This window comes from Ptiloglossa arizonensis, chromosome 7 (assembly GCF_051014685.1).
Source record: "Ptiloglossa arizonensis isolate GNS036 chromosome 7, iyPtiAriz1_principal, whole genome shotgun sequence".
NCBI classification, from domain to species: Eukaryota; Metazoa; Arthropoda; class Insecta; order Hymenoptera; family Colletidae; genus Ptiloglossa; species Ptiloglossa arizonensis.
The window spans coordinates 16,390,355-16,412,551 of NC_135054.1; the positions used below are offsets into that span (position 1 = coordinate 16,390,355).

The 22,197-nt window shown below is 34.1% G+C and overlaps 1 protein-coding gene across 1 annotated transcript in view; it reads right to left on the bottom strand.

The window, feature by feature from the left end:
- The window catches only part of Machr-b (muscarinic acetylcholine receptor), a 48,494-nt gene that overhangs the window by 13,855 nt on the left and 12,442 nt on the right, over window positions 1–22,197 (bottom strand). Inside the window, exon 2 of the mRNA XM_076316419.1 lies at window positions 16,420–16,600. Coding sequence (XP_076172534.1) covers window positions 16,420–16,517 — 98 coding nt within the window. The 5' untranslated portion in view covers window positions 16,518–16,600. The remainder of the gene's footprint in view (window positions 1–16,419; window positions 16,601–22,197) is intronic.

The window sequence follows — 22,197 nt, forward strand, 5'->3', positions numbered from 1 at the left end:
TTGAAGTATTTGAACGACAAGAAATACCACGTGTTTGAATACACCTATGTATGTTCAACCTTGAACCAGTTTTTAATGTTTAAGAATTATTCACAAAAATGTTAATGAAGCAAATTGATAGAGAAATCTTAATAAAGGATTCATTAAAAAATATTTAAGAACTTTCGATCATCTTCGAATTGCGTTAACTTTCAACATATTATTCAACGTACTGTAATTCAGTTCAATTTTAAACTTGAAATCCTTATTGTTTTTTTTGAAACATCCTTATTCTTCTACGATCCTTCGATATCTATTTCTCTTGTCCCCCATAACTTTATCTACATATAACCCATATAAATCCCTACAATGTCCAGTTGGCGACTAATTTATTCGAAAACCTACATCGAAATTTGAACGAAATAAAAATTCCTCGCCGTCTCCTGTTCCGCTCAACAAATAAAAAAAGCTACTCCGAAGCAACACAAGTAGCACCGGGCTTCGATCTCTTTATATTTCCATTCGAAAGTTTACGGTGGCTCGTAAACACCGCTGATTACGCAATTTGGGTCGCGCTTTGAAAATTGTCGGGAAGCACTTACCCGGATTGTTGAAATTAGCCGGTGTGACGAATCGAGAAACAGACGGCAATTAAAATTTCTAGTAGCCAGAGAAAATGTGCTTCGGGCGCGGAGACATTGAAACTTACGACTACCAGTTGCACGCAGGAGGTGCGGGACAGGCGAATACTAAAATATCGTCGAACAGTGATTGCGCGGTTTGAATAATGCAGGTTGGCTACCGATTACAACATTGGTGGGAATTTCCCCTCGACTTTCCAAGAGGATCTCGACTCGCCTGTTGGATGGTTTCAGTGTCACGCCGTGGGCGATCGTATGCCAGCAGAGTTATTAAACGCGTTCGTTCAATTCCCTCGAGCGATTGAGCTTCCCCTCCGTGAAGTCTGCCGCATCACCACCATCGGCTCACCACCGTAACGCTGATATTTATGGAACACGCCCGCCCTCCGTCCAAGTGTAAACCTAAATTGATCTCCACCTATATTAAGCTTCCAACAACCCTTGAATCGCGATACAGCGAAGGTAGACTACGAAATGTGAGAGAAGGCTTCACGCGGAACTCCGGCTCTGGCTTCTCAGAGGGAGGGAAACGACAGCAATCACTGTAATTATCCACTAACTATAAAATGTTTGTTCTCTTAACGTTTACTGATTGCGTTCTCCCTGCTGCTGGATAACGAAGATTTCTTCCGGTAAAAGGTTGTGGTAATTGTTACTGCACGTTAAGCTGGATACGTTTATAAGCAACGAGATTCTTCTGTTTTTTTTATCTATAATAGTAGATGGTAGGTATGGAAATAATGTGTTTCTTATATTTTGGATTATGAGACTGGAATAGGAAATAATATTTTTTACAAGATGAATATTCTTTATGCGAGTGGTATCGATGAATTGTGAGATTCTTTTATGAAAATTAGTTGAATCGTTTAGTTGGTCAATGTAGCACGTATTTTTCTGAAGTAGGAAGTCGTTTGTATTTTATTTAATTACAGAAAGCTTGTACGAGAACGTAATGGAACGAACCTGGTTCTGCGAAATATTTGTTCAAGTTGTTAAATAGAAAAAAGAATTTTTACGATTCGTAGAAAAATGAAGAATAAATAGGAGAAACAAAAGTTGTTACTGCCACGGTATTTCAGTGATTGACTTTCAGATATACGTCAGCTTTGAATTGTTTGTAATATTCTATTAATAGTTGCTTGTATTGCAATTTAAAAGTATTTAATCTTTAAAAGTCAGTATGCATTCAGTAGAATTCTCTTCGGTTATTATCTTTGTATTTAAATATCATTTAATTTGTACTAAACAATACCCAATGATAGTAATGAAAGTCGTCGTGCAATATTCGTATAATCTCAACAGTGGAATGTTAAAGTAAGAAACTTGGAGACACCGGTTCTCAAAATTCTCAAGCGTGCCGTGTGAAATTTGTAATATTACGAAACTCTGCCTCGTAAAAGCTGGAAGTTTCCTACTAATCCCAAGGAATCCTTAAAGAAGAATTCTCTCCTGTTTTTAAAGTTACCGAATTCTTAGCAACTGGTGACCTAGCCTTAGTGCCAATATTTCTGACCACAGCACCGTCCAATCTCAGCAAAATTTCTGCTAACTTCTACTTTCATCTTCCGACTTCCACGCCGAATTTCATCCCCGGAGAGAATGGGAGAAAGATCAACACAAAACAGGAGCAACGTCAAGAAGAAACGAAAGGAAGAATATAACTTCATAAACTGCTAAAGGTTTCGTCCATTGTACGCTTCAAATGAGCAAAGTTTCTTGTACCACGCGTCAAAAGAACAACTTTCTCTACTCATTTAATGTAATCAATGAGATAACTGCGATATAATGTGCAATTCATCACCCTGGAATACAATTGTAACAACAGCAAAGATCGAAGAACGTATTCGAAACATATTTAGATACAGTGTTGTTTGAAAATTAATAAAAAAACATCGTTACATAATTTTTGTATCGTAATACGTATTTATTGACGTTAAGTCCCTCGACGGATCCGGTTGGCCAATGAATAAGGTGAACGAACAGCTTCATTCATGCACCGTCGAACTTTCTACGCCTATGGGTTCGACCTTTCTGAAGGAGCTCTTTTTACGCCACCGGTCTATTTTTCTCGAGAGGTGAGAATTTAAGGAAATGATGTCACGGGAAGCTGTGTCGACGAAGAAGAAAGCAGCGTGGAGCTGATATCAGCCCAAAGCTATGGGTTACGTATTTCGTGCATGGCGGGGCGGGAAGAAGAAACCTTTTGAAAAGCTCTATCCAGTAGCGAAGGAAGAATATAAGAATAAGATTTCCCTTGAGGGGATTGCGAGGAAACATCGAAGAATGTATCGTCTGATACGAGAACTCGTTTTGAATTTGCCAAGCACCTTACTAAATTATTTGCGTATCGCATGCAAATTACTACGACATCGAAATTTTTTTAGCATCATGCGTTACATTAGCGCAACGAACAGAGATATTTATCCGTACACGGCGGAACAAGTTCTTAATTAATTTTGTTCCAGTTGGAACGTAATCGTTAACTGAAAAAGAATAAACGTAACCTCATCGGAGACCACTGACCGGAATGGCGAGACGCCATATTTGTCACGGATGATCACGTCACGTGACTACATCGATAAATTCCAATAGCGTACACGTACCTTAACTTATAAATTGATCAATTCGCACGCCGATTAATCATAGTTCCTGTAGCAACTTAATTCTGGTGTGAATTTACGGGAAACCAAGGGGAAGTTGGATTAAGAAAGTGCCCGAAGCGTTGAATAATTGAGTTAGTGAAAAATGAGATCTGCTCGATGCATTTTTCCTGTATACACTTCGTCGGGGTAACGTAATTAATAAAAAATACAATATAACTTTTGAACATTGTTACGAGCTATTCTCTCTTTCTTTTTGGGAATATTGGTCACGTAAAAATTGCTCGCGTATTTTGTTACACATTTTTTTAAATTCAACTCGAACGAGTAATCTTTCTTCGCGCTATAACGATGAATGATAACGATTTGACTCTCGCTCGCTCTTTTCTATTCTTTTATATTTTCTCGTGGTCGTGCCACGGAAAACAAGAAACTACGTGGAAGTAGAATGTGTCGAGTAACTTTGTCAAACTAAGTAAATTGCATCTTTTTCGAAAACCTTGTTAACCCGACCCCTTGTTATTGAATTTCCTTCGTGAGGGAATAGGCGAAACCGCGGCAAGGTTCACGAAATGTATACAAAAAGTAAACATTTACAAGAAATAATACGGTGATATTTCTAATAATCTCTGTGTATTCATTAAACATGTAGCACGCGTGTAATATTATTTAAATATTCATGTCAATAAGTAAAATATTCCTGAAAGTATTACAAACAATTTATTTCCGATACGTTAAAAATAGGAAGAAATTTTACCGACCCAACTTGACGATTACAATGTTTACAATATACTCTAATCTGGGTCTTTTAAGGGTATACGTTGTATAAATTTTCCGAGTACGTATTCACAGGAAAAAGTTTTGAATAGCCGAGACAAAATTAAATCCTTGTTATCTTTTTTTAATACTCAAACGTGTATGTACAAGTAAAGCTGGATTCACAGTATCCGTCAGGTAACCGTCAATCGACCGTCCATATAAACATTCTTCAAAGGGAGCGCCAGACGGAACAGTGACGGACAGTGTTGAACACCTCCATGTAAAACCCATTGAACAATGTTTCGACGGACGGTAAACCGATGGTTGACGAACGGCTAGCGTTAATCAGCTTTAATGCCTCATATGATTGACCAACAAATAAATATGTAAAATTCCAAGACTAAGAATCGAATATTAAATTTGTATCCCGTATTCGCTAACATAAAGTTTATAAAAATGATTGCTTCGTTTATTAAATTAGTAGTTACAAATTGTAGTGAATAGAAACATGAAAAGTTTGTTCTTATGTTAAGAACGTAAAAGTTCATTATGTATATTAATACATTATACTCTACAGTTGCTGTCTTTGTAAGAGTGTTTCAATTTTCTGAAGATTGAAAACAAGTTAGAAAATAATTATTTTAGTTAAAATATTTGAATAAGTTTATTATACGAAGTTCATACCTAATTAGTTAGTAAACTAAGTAAGTCAATGGTGAACAAACGTTACTCATAATGTTTTGTGAGTAATCTCGGTTCGTTCTTTTAATAAGAATAGACGTGTGAGAGCTTTTGACTACTTTGTAGTGAATGTGATAATGAAATTGGGTGGGCAGAATGACTGACAAATGGTAATTGACAAGAAATGGCCGATATGCAGCTAAAGCCTAGATTTATCGAATGTTACGAGTCGAAACAAGATATCTATATGCAACTGATTTTCCCAACAGACGTCTGTCAAACAGAACAACATTTCAGAGAATACACGAACGCCCAGGAGATACTGTTTCCTTCCGAAAACGAGTTTCAGACACTGGTAAACCCGCCACTAGACCTGTTGATTTAGAAGAGCGGATTCCCTACCGCATCGAAGCAAATGATGGCGACAGTATTCGAAGGAGAACGATAGTAAGGAATATTTCACCTCTTTCTCTATACGATTATTGTAGAGAATTTTTTAACAGGCTAACTGTATCCACATCGTATTTAAAGAGCACAGAAACTGACCGAAGTTCTAGAAGACATAGAGTGAAAGTCTAGGACATAATTTAGGAGTAAACAACAATTTAGAAATAATTTAATCTGAAATTCCACTTTAGTTTCTTTTTTTTTATGAAAATGTAAAACAGAAACTATTCAAGATACGACATCAAGATATTACATCAATATATCGTACAAAAAATTATGCAGAGTTCTGTTTACTTTATTTTTGGAACTTTCAACGACTTCGTTTGCCGTAACGAAGCAAAGTAGAAGTTCCTAAAAACATGGCATAAAGGAAGCAAAGAAAAAAAAAGTAGAAAAAGGAATATATATAGACTTAGGTTAAACTATGGTGAAAGGTCGAGGTTCAGCGAATTGGTTTTTTACAACAGGATCTCTCACAACCTAACCCTATTCAGCGAATCAGATTTCAGGTTCCACATGCTTCGCCAAAGATTGCTTAGTCTTCCACATACTGCGGCCAAATTAAATATTTCGTGAATTTCGATGCATACTCTGAATGCACCGTACAGTATATATTTCTGACAAGGAGATTTGAAAGCAATACAGTGCAACATAGAGAATGTACTTTTGTCTCGATACTCTCTACGGAGTAATGAAAACTCGAAAATCAATATGGTTCGTATCGTCACAATGTACCTACAACGGCTTCCAGTGCTCTGCTTATTTTTCTTTACTCTGTCTACGTCATATCCGTGTGTTCTGTATAAATTCTGTATAAATCCGCAGAATTATTCTGACTATTCCTCGCACATAATACTGTTGATTCAATGAGAAAAGAGTTGGACACGTATAAAAGTAGCGGTAAGCTGCAATAACGTTTATCGAGAAACGAAGGATATTTAACATATATTCAAACGAACTGTATCGGTACTTTATATCGAGTGACTAGTAAGTTCGTAAGAACACTCTTTCAAATTCAAAAGGGACTTTGTAATAACTCTAAGAAATATCTAGGGTATGTTGGAATAACGATTCATGAATGGTATAAATAGAATTTTAATGGTATAAATAAATCCAATTATAGATCAGAATGTACATTTCGAGTTTTGTGAAAATTGAATGTAATATTATTTTATATGTAAAAGTACCAAAAATGGAAATAGCGTAAAGTTTTATTTGTATTGTTAATATTATGAATTATCGTGTAAACTGTTATAATAGATCTCATATATTTCGAAATTCATAGATTTAAAATATTCGTATATTTTGAGCGTTAAAATTTGTTCTATATAAATACACTTTTGCACGATCTGTTTCACGATAGCTCGTGCAAGCAGGATGCATGTGATTCGATAATAAAATGTATATCGATATTGTAGAATAAAAGTTTATTGAATGGGACTTTATTTGCGAGAAAATCTGAAAATCGTCGAATACACGCGTTATCTTTAATTAAGTATAACAATTTATACAGATAAATACATTTCGAGGAACTATCGAATAATTTCGATTTCGAATAATTTCATTCAATTATATTTCCAGCGACAATCGTGAACAATTTAACTTATAATATATGTATCTGTGAGATCTGTGAATTGTTATCTTTTGTAGGATAACACAAAATTAATTACGATTCATTGAGTTTTACTCGAGAAATTATAGTCCAACTTTCCACGGTGTAAATAATTACCCAAAAGTTTAAGAATCTTTCGTGAGAAAACGATTCATCTATAATGCATTATTTCTCGCGAAAGTTTTATCATTTTGCCGAGTAAAATTCGTAGGAATATTATAAAAGCACAATCTTGAATTTAAGTCGTAATGAATTTTGCAATATTTTTTGTGAACAATTCTTCGTCGACTTAAACGCAACAATTCATCTTTAAATGTCGTTTCGTTACTTCTTTAAGGCTCTATTCTTAGTACACGACAATAGTTACGTGTTAAAGGAAACAGGCAACACTATCGTGACTGTCAAAAGAACGTTCTCGTTTCACTTCCTTCGTTGTTCTTTTTAAAATCGATCGACATCTGTTAATGTCAGTCTAGAAACCGAAGAAATGCTGCAACTGAAATATGTAACAATAATTAAATTATATTAGTCCCCGATCGATGATAGAACGGTATTACAAATGAGTAACACGCTAAAATAATGCAGACCTGTGTTTGCTGTCGTGTTAACCATTCCTCGATACTTGTCTCGAGCTTATGCATTGTTGATAAACGTAAAGCACAATTCACGTAAGTAAATGCGACTGAAACAATGGCAGATGTTTCTCATTAGACAGCTGAACGCAATTCACTCGGACGCTGCACATCGAGTTTTAATTTTTTAATACACGCGTGAATCAAACAGCTGATGAATCTGCTTATGCCGCCTGATTGGCTGCACTTTAGGTCAATCGTTTCAATTTCCTGCCCTGTTAATTATGCGATGCTGTTCGTCTTTAACACGGACACACTGATGATTCTCTAACCCTCGCAGCTTGATTCTGTTCACAAATGACAGTTCCGTTGTACGGTAATTTTCACTTTCAATTTTGACTCGATTGTCAATTTTTACATGGAATTTACGTAACAGGGAAAAGAATTATTGACCTTAATTCGATATAAAAATTACTCTTCCACTTTCAAGTGAATTAGTAGCCCTGAATTTATCGCTCGAAAGCGGAAACTATAATACACGCACGAAGGGATTGAGTCTGGAATTATGGCAAGTACTATTCATCCAAAGGTCATCTCTTCAAGCGCGTACAAGACAGATATGTAGTACATACATCATGTTCACTCCTGACGAGATTGCCTCTGAACGAATGGGACGCACCATAATTCTGGATGCAACCTTCTCACGTGTGTATTATCACGTATGTATTATCTGTCTCGTACGTTCTTGAAGAGACGATCCCTGAACGAATGGGCGCGCCATAATTCTAAATGCAATCTTTTCACGCGTACACTGTACTACAATTGAAAACTACAATTTTGGTCTATTGAAATGTATTAAACGACATTAGAAGATGAAAATAAACATTTATTTTTTAATTTCTTTCGTATATTTATTTTTCGTACCATACATTTTAATAATATATATATACTTCCAACGATAGTAGTTATCGTTTGAACGTAATTAATTGTTTGACAATTGAGCGAATACTCTCTTTTTAGACATAATTTACAAAAAATTATTTAACGATCCGTGTACGATTATCGTACAAACAACAGACTTTTTCTTTATTGTTTTGATACTTTTCCTCTTAACATCTCATTCATCCGTTGTGTGTTTAATCATGGCTTTACCGTGTAATGTTGGACGCAGTTTAATTACATACTGAAACAAGTTTCTCGAGAAACACACACCCAGTCTCTTGAAAGTCACACTATACTTTTCATGTTGCAAGTGATATGCATATGGTATGCATATCATTGGAATTGCAAAGACTTTTGCGGATTCGTGTCGACTTGGATGTCGATTTTATGAACGATAATTAAGTGTAATGAGTTCCACCGTGTTTCAACCTTGTATTTCTTTGAACGAACACGTTGGGGAAAGGTACATAAATCTTTGCACGACAGTTTTGCTCGCGCAATTTTCAAAGAATAAATTTTACTTTTGTGTGTGACAATGGTTTTTTTTTTTCGATACAGTGGTAGATTGACAACCAGTAACGATACGTTGATTGAAAAATATACGGTGGCTGAACGTCGAGTTAGGAATGAACTGGTAAGGACGCAGTAGTGGAATATCGACATGGAAATGAACTGGTACCGATACAGTGGCTGAATATCGATATGGGAATGAACCAGTACTGACCGAAACGGGAAATACAATGGGTTTCAAGAGTTTTGAAAGCAGGAGAAGACTCTGATACGTTAAGTCAAGGTGTGGAAACTTTTGGTCAAAAACACAGAGGACGACACTGTGTTCACGAGAATAGACACCAGGGTGTTCGCGAGTAAGAAGTCATGTGTACGTTAAGAAGTGCACATTACATATTAATAGAAATGAAAGAACTGAGCTATAACATTACGTTATATTTATTCATATTTGTTCAACGTAGCAACGCTACTTGTGTCTGCATATTACGTTTATAAATAATAACAAAGCGGAAAGTGTAAGAATTTGGAAAATTTCGTACGTATTACACTCGCCCATTATATTCTATCGAATTTCAATAAGCCATGAAAGAAACGACGCAGCGATACCAGAAGATGCTACGTATAAAATGGTAATGCTCAAATACCCGTATACAATTGCGTCAGTTGTATACGATAAGAACGAAAGGACTTCGTCCATCCTATCAGTTGACCTGAATTTTATCGAGAAAAGATTTCAGTATGAAAGAGATAATCTTTGTATTCAGTAGAGGTTCATTATCTCCTACTCCTTTGCTTTGGGTATCCCGTTAAGTTGAATTATTCAAAATATCAATGTTATCAATGAATATTTTCCATTTTCTTTCGCAGACAGCAAGGTAGAATGTTCATCGTCAAGGAACAATTAAATATTTATACCTTTTAATGGAATATTTGTTTTAGAGTTAGAACAAAGGGGAATTATACGGGGACAGTTGATCTATTAAACTTGATTACTTGTCGAAGAATGATTTTTAATGTTAGTTATCGATACAAATTATAATTCTCAGTGTCACATATTTGTTCTGAATCCTTCATAAGAATATTTCGGATAATTTGGTAATTTTATCATTGCGAGAAGAAAATTAATAATAAAACATACATAACTAATTTACTTTAAAAGTTCATCTCGTGTCACTTTCACTTTCAATGAATCCCATTCACTTTGCTCTATGAATGAGACGAGTTCGAAATAAAAATGTCCGATTGAGTATAATCAGCGTTCAACCTTGAACGATGTTCATCAGGAGCAGTGAGCATCTTTCGAGGGAAAACTATCTAATAAAAATAGTGTACATTTTGGTATTAACGTACGAGAGTTGTTCATTTTATAAATATAGCGAGATACGCTCCGTGAAACGATAACAAACTGCGTAAGCAGTATCGAAAATACAGAAAAATGAGGTTAAGGGTTTCACATGCAATTCCGCAATGTCCGCACATGCGTCACGATCGAAGGGAAAAAAACGATCAATACACCAATCGAAACAGAAATGTCTACGTGACACGAGCGCCGCGTATCGTACGCAATCTGAAACCAAGTTTTCGCTACAATGACCACATGAATACTGGTTTTTAAATTTTCCAAGGAATCTAAGTGGAAGATTAAAATGCAGCTATATGTTCTAAAATATAATCTCGTCAAATTACATTTTGCGGTTGGAAACAAGGTTTCATTTTAATTGAATTTTCTGTGTCCAATGGGAGTGGCAACAAATTTACATACGTATAGTATTCTTATATTACATTTGAATAAAATATATATGAAATATTATTTCATATCATTTCCATGATTTCTCATAACAATATTTCAATTTTTTTAGTACTGCCCGTGTAATTTGTATTTTAAACGGAATTTTTAATCGCAACGTATTCAAAATTTTGGAATAGAAACTAACTTAGGTAAAATCCTAACAAATTATGCATTGTAATTTTTTTTTTTTTTTTGCTGATAAATGATTCTTATGGTTGCGAATTAGAATTATGAAAATTTAATTAGTGGCTATTTGCTTACATGTCATTAAGTTCCCTCAGACGTGAAGAGAAATCATTTGAACGCAATATCGTTCGTTGAAAATTGCAAACGTATGCGGGTAGCAAGAGCCGCGCTTTAATTAACAAATTTGCAGAGTGAAATCGAATGCCTCAAACGTTTTGTTTACCCTTCGCTTCCGACACAATCAGAGTGTTTTACGTGTAGTGAAAGATCTTTTTAATCAATCGAATTCTATAATGGTATATTGCAATCCTGTGACCCAGTTTAATAGGCGAACTACGTGTATTTAAAAAATAGCTATTTGGAGTTGGTGCTTCTCAGAAGTTACACGATGCTTTGGGTAATTATTGTGAAATTATATAAAAATAATCGGATCTCCTAGCAAAATGTCTACCAATTCAAAAATTACTTTTCGCTTCGCTCAAGATTATTTAATTATGCTATCGAGAAATGGAAGTGAATGTATCGAATCAATAATAGGTATATTTTATCAAGAATATATACATTTGTTCGAGTATATTAGAAACGGTTCATTAATTATGTGAATATGAAATTATTATTTTGCGTTTGAAATATTGTATTACTATTTTGCGTGCTGGTTTGTTTCACCTAGAAAATGAAACGCAATATCGTAGAGGAAAATAGTGTGTCGGAACAATAGAACGTTTTAATAATGGCGGTACTCCCATACTTTATCGATAGGCACCCGCAGAAATTCACAATTTTTCGCCAGCATCGCGTGCGTGAGCAGCCGATCAACGATATAACGTGGCCACTTGTTTCAATCCAGTTGCACGACATCGGTTCTCCTTTTTATGAAATAATGAAGCCAGCACGAGCATGTATTCGCGCATTCGAGCAACTAGTCCCATCAACCGAAACTCACCCTACTCGCCTATATGCCTCGACTCAACGGGATACGCGAATTAACATGGCTAGGTCAAGGGTGCAATTTTCCGCAGATTGGTTTTGCTGGATGCTTTCCTTCGTTCAGCCAGTATATCTGGTAGCTGTAAAGATGGCTTTGCATAGTCTTGGCCCTTTGAAGACCGACTAAATCGTTTAACCCAATACGATTTATAATTCCTTTCAGAGACTAATTTCTCAGCTATTTACAGTACCTTCTTGAAAAATCTCTTTTCAGGAAAAAAAAAACATCTGGATACTATCGTGAGGAAGTTATAAAAGAGATAAAGGAACAAAAAAGAATGTACTCTACATTTTGTTTTCGAATGGTCTACATACATGTAATTAAGATGATGAAGAATATAGTAAATTCAGTTCTTGAAAGAATGATTCATTCTTTAGTAATTTATTTAATCAAAAGAGAAGTGTTATATTTTTCATATTCAATAAAATGACATGTTTACCAATACTATTCTGTAAGTTTAAATTAAATCTAAAAATGTATTATAAATTTAGATAACAAACCACCTGATGTTTGCTTCGCGGTTACTTATTGCTACGCAGATAACGGATATTTAGTTTCAACATCGTACATGTAACTATTGATCCCTTAGGTGAATATCTGTTACCTGAGATATCAAGCATGTTATAATTTGCGTAACAATTTTGAAATAAATATTATACTCTTGTTATATCCGCCGTTCACATCGTTATAAACATTACAATTATTAAAAAAAAGAGAATATAAAGGAAGATCCAATTTCTATATTTCTATAAAAATTCTTGAAATAATGCAGGTAACACCACTTCCATCGTAAACACTCTATTTTCTTGAAATAGAAACATGCACTTTAAGTATACTTTATGAAAAGGAAGTATCGCTATATTTAAATGTTCTCTATCAAGGCATTGAAACGTTGTTTAAAAATAGTTGATTCAAAAATAGTAAATTCATTTCTATGTAAGGATACGCGTAAATTTGCAATGTACCCGACTGAAATTACAATCTTGAGGTATTCTAACAGGAAGTAAAATAAACTCTCTGTTAAAATTGCTCGGGTGTATTTTTCTTTATAAGTATCGATTACTTATTAGAAAAAGCGGAAGAAATATTCTGGTCAGGTATCTCGGTTAAAAGAAATTGTTCTCGATATTAATTGCCTTTCACAGGTACACCGCCTGCATTATCGGGAAACGCAGAGGCCGCTCTCCGAAGCGAACGTTCGTTGTAATTTACCTGTATATACGCCCTGTCAACAACGAATTAACAAAGCGATTCTTTGGTATTTAAATATCAGCATTTACGCTCTGGTAACATTTGTATGAAAACCTACACAGCCAAAATTACAGTATTGTGAAATTCAAAAACAATACGTTTCAGATTGATTGAATTTATTTAGAAAATTTTGTAAACGTTAGACGAACAATCGTGTTATTGTAATCAATTCCTGAAAACAAAGCTGTTTCATCAATTTTTCAATGAATCCTTCTATGCGCGCTTTTAATGATTACGTTGGGATTGTATTCAAGTTCTGTTAATACTATTTACTACAGTATGCACGCGAGAAGATTGCATCTGAAGTTATAACGGGTCCTATTCGTTCTAGGGGCCATCTCCTCAGGGGCGTACGTGACAGGCATACAAATATCCTTTTTACGACGGCCCTTGAACAAGTGTAGAATCCGTCATAACTCTAGATGCAATCTCGTCGCGTGCATACCATACATTCACATTATGTTGTAAATATTAATCACAGAAACCTGAATGGAAAACACTAATGATTTTAAGTGATTGGAACTTGAGTTTCTCGTATTTTGAACATAGTTGAATTTTCTGTGCTGCGATAGTTCGAAAAATCATTTTTAAGGACAAATATTAAATATTACAAGACTATGATTATCAGCTCTTGGTGAATTCTTAAGCAGTTACACGTATGCATTAGTTTATTCTCTGTGTTTCTGAGATCGCTTCATTTATTTAAAAAGATAATTTTACAAAATATTCGGATCAATTCGAGGGTGACAAGTTGTCACTGAAAATAGAATGAAGTAATTAACAATAATTAAAAATTTTCAAACATATTTACTAAGAACCTTCTCTATGTATCAAAATGCTTATAAACAGAAAGTGTGTTAAAGTAGAGCGTAAATATCAAGGGTCAAGTGATGGTGCCCTATTTTGCTCGATTTTTTAAAACGTCAATATTTATTATAACGGAAATTGTTACGTGTAGCTGAAAGTTTGTACGAATTATCGAGATTATTGGTAAATAGCACATGTTGAGACAAAAATTGCTGACGATGGTATAAAATCTTTTACGATTTAATTGCTCACGTGTGCGTGATTGCGTTGTATTTTACCAGGGGTTGGCACTTGCGTATATATCCTTACTGGAATATAAAATTGTAGCTCGTTCAATCGAATTAATCAATACGTTATTATTGTTATTATAATATTACCGCATCGAAGGTACGTTATAAATTATCATTAATTATTCGATAAAGGCGGAAAAAATTTAGCTACGATCGTTGCAGCAGTCTAAGCAACATTATTTATCGACGCGACAATAATTTAGAAAAATGGAGCAGTTTATCAGTCGTTGCAACAAAATGTAATTTATCGATGAAATTGAAAATATTAAAATATTGAAAATTCTCAAAATATTTTAAAAGTTACGATCAATAGGGATACTTGCAAGTTGTTATAACACTAAAATGAATGTATTAAATTAAATTTTCGACGCATGATGAAAAATAATAAAAGTGTGTACGTTTTATTCCCATGTGTTTACCAACGTCGAGAATCTCTTTACTTACGTGTAATTTAATCTTCTATAAAGTTCTGTTTGTTGTCCCCAACTCATTTTTAATTTGCTATGCTCACTTTATTCGCGCATATATCTTCAGAGAAGCACTATTTTAGGATGAGAAAGTATGCTAACATCATCTTGGAGATCTTTTAACAGCTACCAGACGCAACGAACATCTATTTACCGCGTGTATAGCGGTACTCATTAAGTACGACTAGAAGGACAATGCTGTCTCCAAGAGAAACTAGAGGAGTCGTCCTCCCAAGCAATTTTTGTCTTCGTTTTGGCTCTCGTGGAAGTTCATTTCCTTCAGCCTTGGTACTTCCTGAGCGTACCCGTAGACAATTAATATCGGCCGCGTGAGAGAAACCAACATGATGTTATTACTCTTCCAATAATAAGCATTTATAGGAGCAGCGATTAATTAACAAAGTCACATGAATTTCGAAAAGTATCGAGTGAACATCGAATAGCTACCTGAACTTTCCTGCATCTTACGAAAATAACTTGTATTTTTTTCAATTTCACCCTACTTATTGGAGACAATTCTCAACTTCTAATTTATTCACGACATATTGTAGTTTACAATCGAATATGTATCTAAAACGAAGTAAATGAAAGTAATATATAGTAGAACATATAAAAATAATCGTATCAATTTATTTTACTCCATGATAATCTGTCGAGGAATTACGAACAAAGTTTCCAATTAATTCAAGATATCTTTGGAAGCAGGAAATAAATTTAACGGAGAAAAATGTCTGATTTATTCCATTTTATGTTAATTTATTCGTCAACCTCGGATTTACGAAATTTAAAAGTCTTTAAGAAATTTTTTGATAAAGTATTAAAATCAATATTATAAGAAACACTTAAATGATTGGGAATGTGACTAACGTTACATCATAATTGACAAAAAAGTCCGTTAAAAGGCAACCTGAGGCAATGCGTTTTAATTTCGAATCTTTGAAAATAAATTTTATAGGTAATTGAGAATGCAATTAAAAAAATCTTGTTCAATTTAAAACGGCAATAATTAATATTTATTTCCAGCGAGTCCCAGTTAATTAGAAAATTTTTCTTATTTAATAATCTTCAATGCTGTATTTACAGCGCAGCGACTTAATTTCAAGAAAAATGTAGGCCGACGTTTCTTTGAGAACTATGGCGAAACGTAATTTCGATTTATAAACGCTTCGTACAATTTGCTAAATTGCTTCGTAACGTCATATCTTTACACGAAACAGTTCGAAAATTTCGCGCGTGCCAAGTACTACCTGCATACTTGCTAGTAAGCCAAGTAGTTCACCGAAGCTGATTACTCCATAAATACACACACCACTTCTACCTGGTGTGAGAAGTTTCATTCTGCATTTGATTATAATTGCTACAAATACTAACCCTTTGAAACTGAAGCCACGTAAAGTATACGCATGCGATATTAAACATTTTTTTGAATCTTTCTGTCTTGTAAAATCGTTTGATTTTTAAGTTATTTCATTCATTGTGTGATGTCCTCTCATCTCTAACATCTAACCCTCAATTTACAAGGTATATTAATTTCCTCGCAGCTTCGAACAAACGAATACTTATATTTATATAGAAAATGGACGTGCATTTTCATGCATAAAACATTCTTGATATAAACAAGAATATTCAATACAAAGTTTACTAGAAACTTTTTCAATTTTTCAATTTGTATTCTATTCTTTAAAAAAATTTCTTTAATGAAAATATTTTAAATTACATCGTTGATTTGAAATCTTATCGCTTAACAGGAAATCTTTCTGCACTTTTGTCACCGTGTTCAATCGAAATCGTGCAACTTGAGTAACGCGTAAATTGAGGGTTAGTTGTGTTGCGGTATTTCAGTGGTTAATTGAAATACTGGAGGTTCTGTTGTATGCTACATAAATCTAGCCACTCACCATTCGGTCATGTAATGTCTACTAATGATGAAGACTGGTGAAGAAGTACGATTGGTTTCGGTGCCGTTCAGGCTATTGTCTGTTCCGTTCAGCTCCATTCCACCAGGCAAAAATCACGGTGGCAGTAACCTTCGGAGTCACTGACACCTTCACTTCAATACCCAGTCATCTTTCGAACATTCTGAAATTAATGCAACAGATCATAATTGTAGCAAATATTGTTTGGTTTGTACTTGCAAGAAATTTAAAATAAAAATGTATCGACAGTACTATGTGATTAGAATTTTTTTAGAAAGATGTAACAAATTCCATTTTAAATTAAAAACTGTGTCGAACATTGAATTTAAACGAATTAAGTTTCAAAAGCTAATTATGAAATTTTATCGAATTCCAATAACCATGTTTTATCAAGTAATATATTCACATCAGACAAATATTACATATAATGATGTTCATATTAATCATTAAATTGAATTAAAATTACACAATTTCGAGTTTGGTATTTCAAAATAAACAGTTGTAACAGCGCTTCGATTATTCGTCAAGGTACAATAAAATTAGTAAAATTAATTTTCCATTAAAATGATGAAAATCCTAGAAAGCGTTTGATAATTTGCAAAAAATGAAACTAACAAAAGTGATAACAAAACTTTTTGTACGCGTAATGATCTCGTGTTTATGATCCACATAATTCAGTGTGAATGAAAATTACGATTGCCAAGAGAATAAAATGCAAAAGGTGTATCGCATGTCGCATGATTCTAAATACTTTGGTTCGTACTTTTGTTTTAGAGAGGTACTTGCATGATGAAAGACGATTTTATATAGGTTTCCCTTCTGCTAAGTCTCTGTTTTTCCCCTTATTATACTTCAGTGTTCATTTAAACGTACAATATTGCTGTTGAATTATTCTGATAAAATACAACTCCACTCTTATCGTACAAAATGTGAATACTTTTTATAACATTCAAACGATAGTTTGTTTAACTGTATTAAATATTCATATTGCAGTGTTTAATTTAACGAATCTAATATTTCCATTAATATTGTACGATTTCCTTCAACAATAATTAGTTACAGCTCTTCTAATGCGTAGGAAATGTATCATTTAGACATAAACGTGAACAATAGTTCAGATAATAAAAATTTTACCACAATTATGAGAACTGGGTTTACTCAGTTTCATCTGTGCCTTTCCAAATTTTTGTTGTTTGCTTTGGTATTCTAAAATTGTATTTTCTACTACGTGACATTTTTCATCTTTAGACATCTCTGTCTAATAGAAGTATAGATTGTAGAAACATTTACAAATTAAATCCATTACAATTTGAGATCTTCACCTGACGTATGCACAAGTCTCTAAAGATAAACCAATGTTGAAAGTATGTATAATGCAACAAAGAAAAGGATTTCTCTCTAGTACTGGAGGAGGCCCCAATTAGCATGACCTATTATAACGATGCTCACGAAAATCATACTATTGTTTTGTCGTCGAAATGGAACATCACTCTGCTACAGCTTTTACGGTTATCGCGAGGACTGACGTTGAATCCTCTTTAAGCGCGGGAATACACAGATACAATAAACAAAATTGAGGTTTGTAAAATTAATTCAACGAATAATACAAATGATTAAACACTGAATAAAAACAATGAATCACAGGGGTAGGAACAATATTTTGTAATTCTCAACTTATTAGGTTGTGATACTCATTTATTATAATTCTTGGTACGTTTTCCAAAATTATATTATTTCACTAGAGATTTCGATACTACATATTACGTAGATATTATTTCCTGAACCCATATTACTTATTTCTGGAACGATCAAAGTTAAAAATGTGATATCGTGAAACAACTCGTTAAATGATTTGATTCTACTTTAAGATTCTGAAAATCGTAAATTCATTGTCATGGAAATAATTTTAAGTGCGCAGATTTATATATAAATAGGTTCGGTACAAATGAGAATGTTCGTGTCAAATTATTAATCGAAAGTGTGTTGTGTGAAGTAGCTAAAAGAAATTGACCATGTATAGTAGTGTGTATCGCAAAATTTAATTCTATTTGTATTAATATTACGTATGTATTTATATTATGAAACTTTGCAGGAATTTATGATAAATATACGACACAAATGGTCTTCATTTTGTAGTTTTTTCTTCTAAACCGAAGAATGATAATTCTTGTTTAATGTTTCCTCGTTCAATCTGACGTCATGTAATCTTGAACTAAACACCCACATTCGCCACAGCGAAGTTGTAAGTACAGTGAAACCTCCATTATCTGTGCTTCCATTATTCGTGGCCATTAACAAAATTCCTTCGATTATCTGTGCTTTCGTAAAAATAAATAAAACAGCCAAAAAAGTAAATCGGCAAGACACTATGCCTTGTTGGTGTTACATGTCCGGAAGGAAAATACTTTCAACAATTAAAGGAATATTAAAATTAAAAACAAGTGAAAATAAAAAAGACGAGTACAATTTTTTTATTCGTACTTATTTTTATTAAATCGTTTACCTGTTCTTTTGAAAAAGTCTTACTCTATATCTATGTATACAGCTTTTATCTAGAAATTTTCATTAAAAAGAATTGAAATCATTTTTATAATATTTAAAAATCTTGGAAATAAGTATAAGGTATTAGGTTTCTTAAAAAGATATCACAAATTCTTTCTCTCTCTATTTCTAATCACACATCCGGTACTTACGTAAAAGATAAACGATTGCCATCACCATTTGTGAAATTTAAGAATAGGTGCAAACCTTACGATTTCCATTTTGATTATCGTGTAAAGAATATAAAAACTATACGTTGTTTCTGATTCAAGGATAATATCTGAATATCTTTCGTCCTTCAATGAAGCACGTTACACGAGATTCTTTCTTACCCTTGGCACCACCTTTCGCCCCTACAATATTCTATGCCTCATTTCACGCTATCCAAACGCGAGAAATATCGTGGACGTCAATCTGACCATACGTCTTATCGTCGCCGTACGTCATATTCGTCCGGATGCGAACCGGCGATACATTTTTTCCCATCCTTGCAGATCGTAGCGGCCGAGTTCGAGGGTAGGGTTAAACGAGCTATCGTGGCACATGTCGTGCCTCTGTGTGCAGACGATATGAAACGACCGAGAGAGATAATGAAAATGGAACGTGGATAGGACCGTGCTACACAATTCTCCGACGGCGGAAAGTAAGATGAGTCTGACGTGTCGGGAATTTCAGGAAACGAGTGCATTAATGATCGTAAGACTGCAGTAGATCAGAACGCTCGAGCGGGAGAAACCGATGAGCAACGAACCGAAGATGAGATTCGGTTAAAGATAGAATTAAGGGGATGATAAGTTCGAGGATAAAAATAAATTGAATTTCTTCTTCAAATTTCAGTTGGCCTTGAAAATATTACACACAAAAGATTGAACTGAAGTTTGAAACGAATTCTCTACAAACTCCAATACCGTGTAAATAATTTTAAGGGGTCTTCTCAGTTTGCACGTAGAATGTATTAATTTTGTTTTACATTTTCTTGAAGTTTCAAGCCTTGACAACCTTGTGTTCGAACGATTATGGACAAAATCGAAGAATTTTCAATACTATGGACTTTGAACCAAACTCTTTACATGCACACACAGAGTACGTCCAAACTTCAAAGCTGTTTCTCTCGCATCGACATTTTTCCAGCTGTTTGACATTTCGTAAATCGATTGACTTCACATTTGACGTATATTAAATAAATGTACTTCCATTGTACGAACAAAAATAAACTCAATGTCTATAAAAGTTTTCTTTCGCTGTTTAAAGCAGGAGCAAGATTTTGTGAAAAAATTTTATTTTACTTTTAAGATTGCGTAAGTTTTCCAATTTTCGAGTTTCATTATATCTTTCAGATCAAGATAACCAGAATAAGAGTTGTCATGTCAAATGAACGTAAGTTTCTCTTATGTATGCAAGAAACAATCTCGAGTATTACCTAGTTTTTAAGGCTGCAAACGCGTCAGAACCCTTTATAAAACAATATTGGAACAATGAAGTTAACAAAAATGTGTTTTTCCTTTTGTGCATTACAATTTGACAATAATTGGATCGTACGGACTGTGCATTAGTCAGATGCAAAAGAAAGTAAAATGGAATTTAATTATCCCATTTGTTTGGAAGGTGCACTGTTTGTATAATTTAATAGAACTATGTACAAATGTCTCATGTATACATTCATAATTGTATAGATGTATATATCAGTTTGTATATATAAACGTGATAAACGATTGCTTAACAAATATTTTATTTTAACATTAATCGACGAACGTTCTATGTATATCTTTTCTATCGAAGTTACTTTTTTATTGCTACTCAATTTATCACTATTGAATGATGTTTAATTGTTTCTCGTGAGATTTTACATTCCGCATGTTATTCTTTACAGACTTGTCGAAAATATAATAGACGTGTAACAACATCAATTTGTTCACAAAACGTAAATCGATAGAACATGCCGTCGCATATTTCTAAATTTTTCGTAGCTTCATAAAATGCAAATCAATTGGATTTTCGAAGCCGCGCTCGACTAATTCTTGTCAATAAACCTAACAATCGTAAATGGACAAACGAATTTGCCAATGATCACGTTTTCGACTGTTTTTCCGACAACACAACTACAGACCCTCCACTGAATAAGTTTGAAAATCGTCGAACAATTCCTGTTTTCCGTCCATTCGTTTCGCTCGTTTTTGTCCCTTGTCTACGAAATCCAAGCGATCTGCAACTGAAATCTTTGTTTCCGTGCAGCCAACACGATCCTGGCTTCTTTGCATCTATTTGTAGATACGTGTACACTGCCTGATGGAACGCATCGATTATCGATGTACAGTTTTCAACTGTTTTGTAACAGGTCGGCACAGGTCTACGTGAAAAATGGGGTTTCCACTTTCTAAATATAGAGATTGATTCGAAAATTGACAGCGGAAGAATATACTTAAATCGATACAATTGCATTCGAATCAAATTTAACAATTGTGTATGAATTTTTAAAACGATAGCAGGGTATACATTGTGATAATATCGGTCGACCGGGTTAATAAAAATATTTAGAATATATGAAATGAAAAAATCGCTTGAATAATAATAAAAAAAAATCAAAATTATCGATTAATTTACTATAATCGAATTTTCAGTAGTTTCTTCTTAAAGATAACCAATTTCGTAGACGGTTTTGTGAATTTCACTTTAATACCGATCGAAACTTAATCATGGTACATCGAAAGGCTTTACACCAACGCTTTCTCATCATTCCTCGCGAACAATCCTCAAACATCGCTCGAATACCACATAATTTTGTTTACACGATCGGTAAAAAGTGGCCGTTACTTAGTTTGAGCGAAGGAAGTTGTCTCCCAGTCAGCTGATTCAATATCCTCCAACAGCGGAGATGGAAGTCGCTGCAGTTTGGAATTAGATCGATATATAACTACACAATTATATTTTCTCAACGGGAAAAAAAACTGTCGATAAACCTAGTTTAACGTCTTTTCCCTTCCTGTCGACTTTAATGAGATTCTTCGCGATTAACCAGAATCGGTCGTTTTGTTCTTTCTTCCTTTCTTCGGTATATTTGATCGATGATAAAGCAAACATCGTTGACAAGTATGCACCATCGACGTTCCACTATTTCGATCAATCAGTTGAGTGTCCGTGCCAGTAATTAACGCATCCCATTATTTCGCCCTCTGTGCGTGTAAATTGGTGATCAAAGATGCACGCTGTACAGAAAATTTC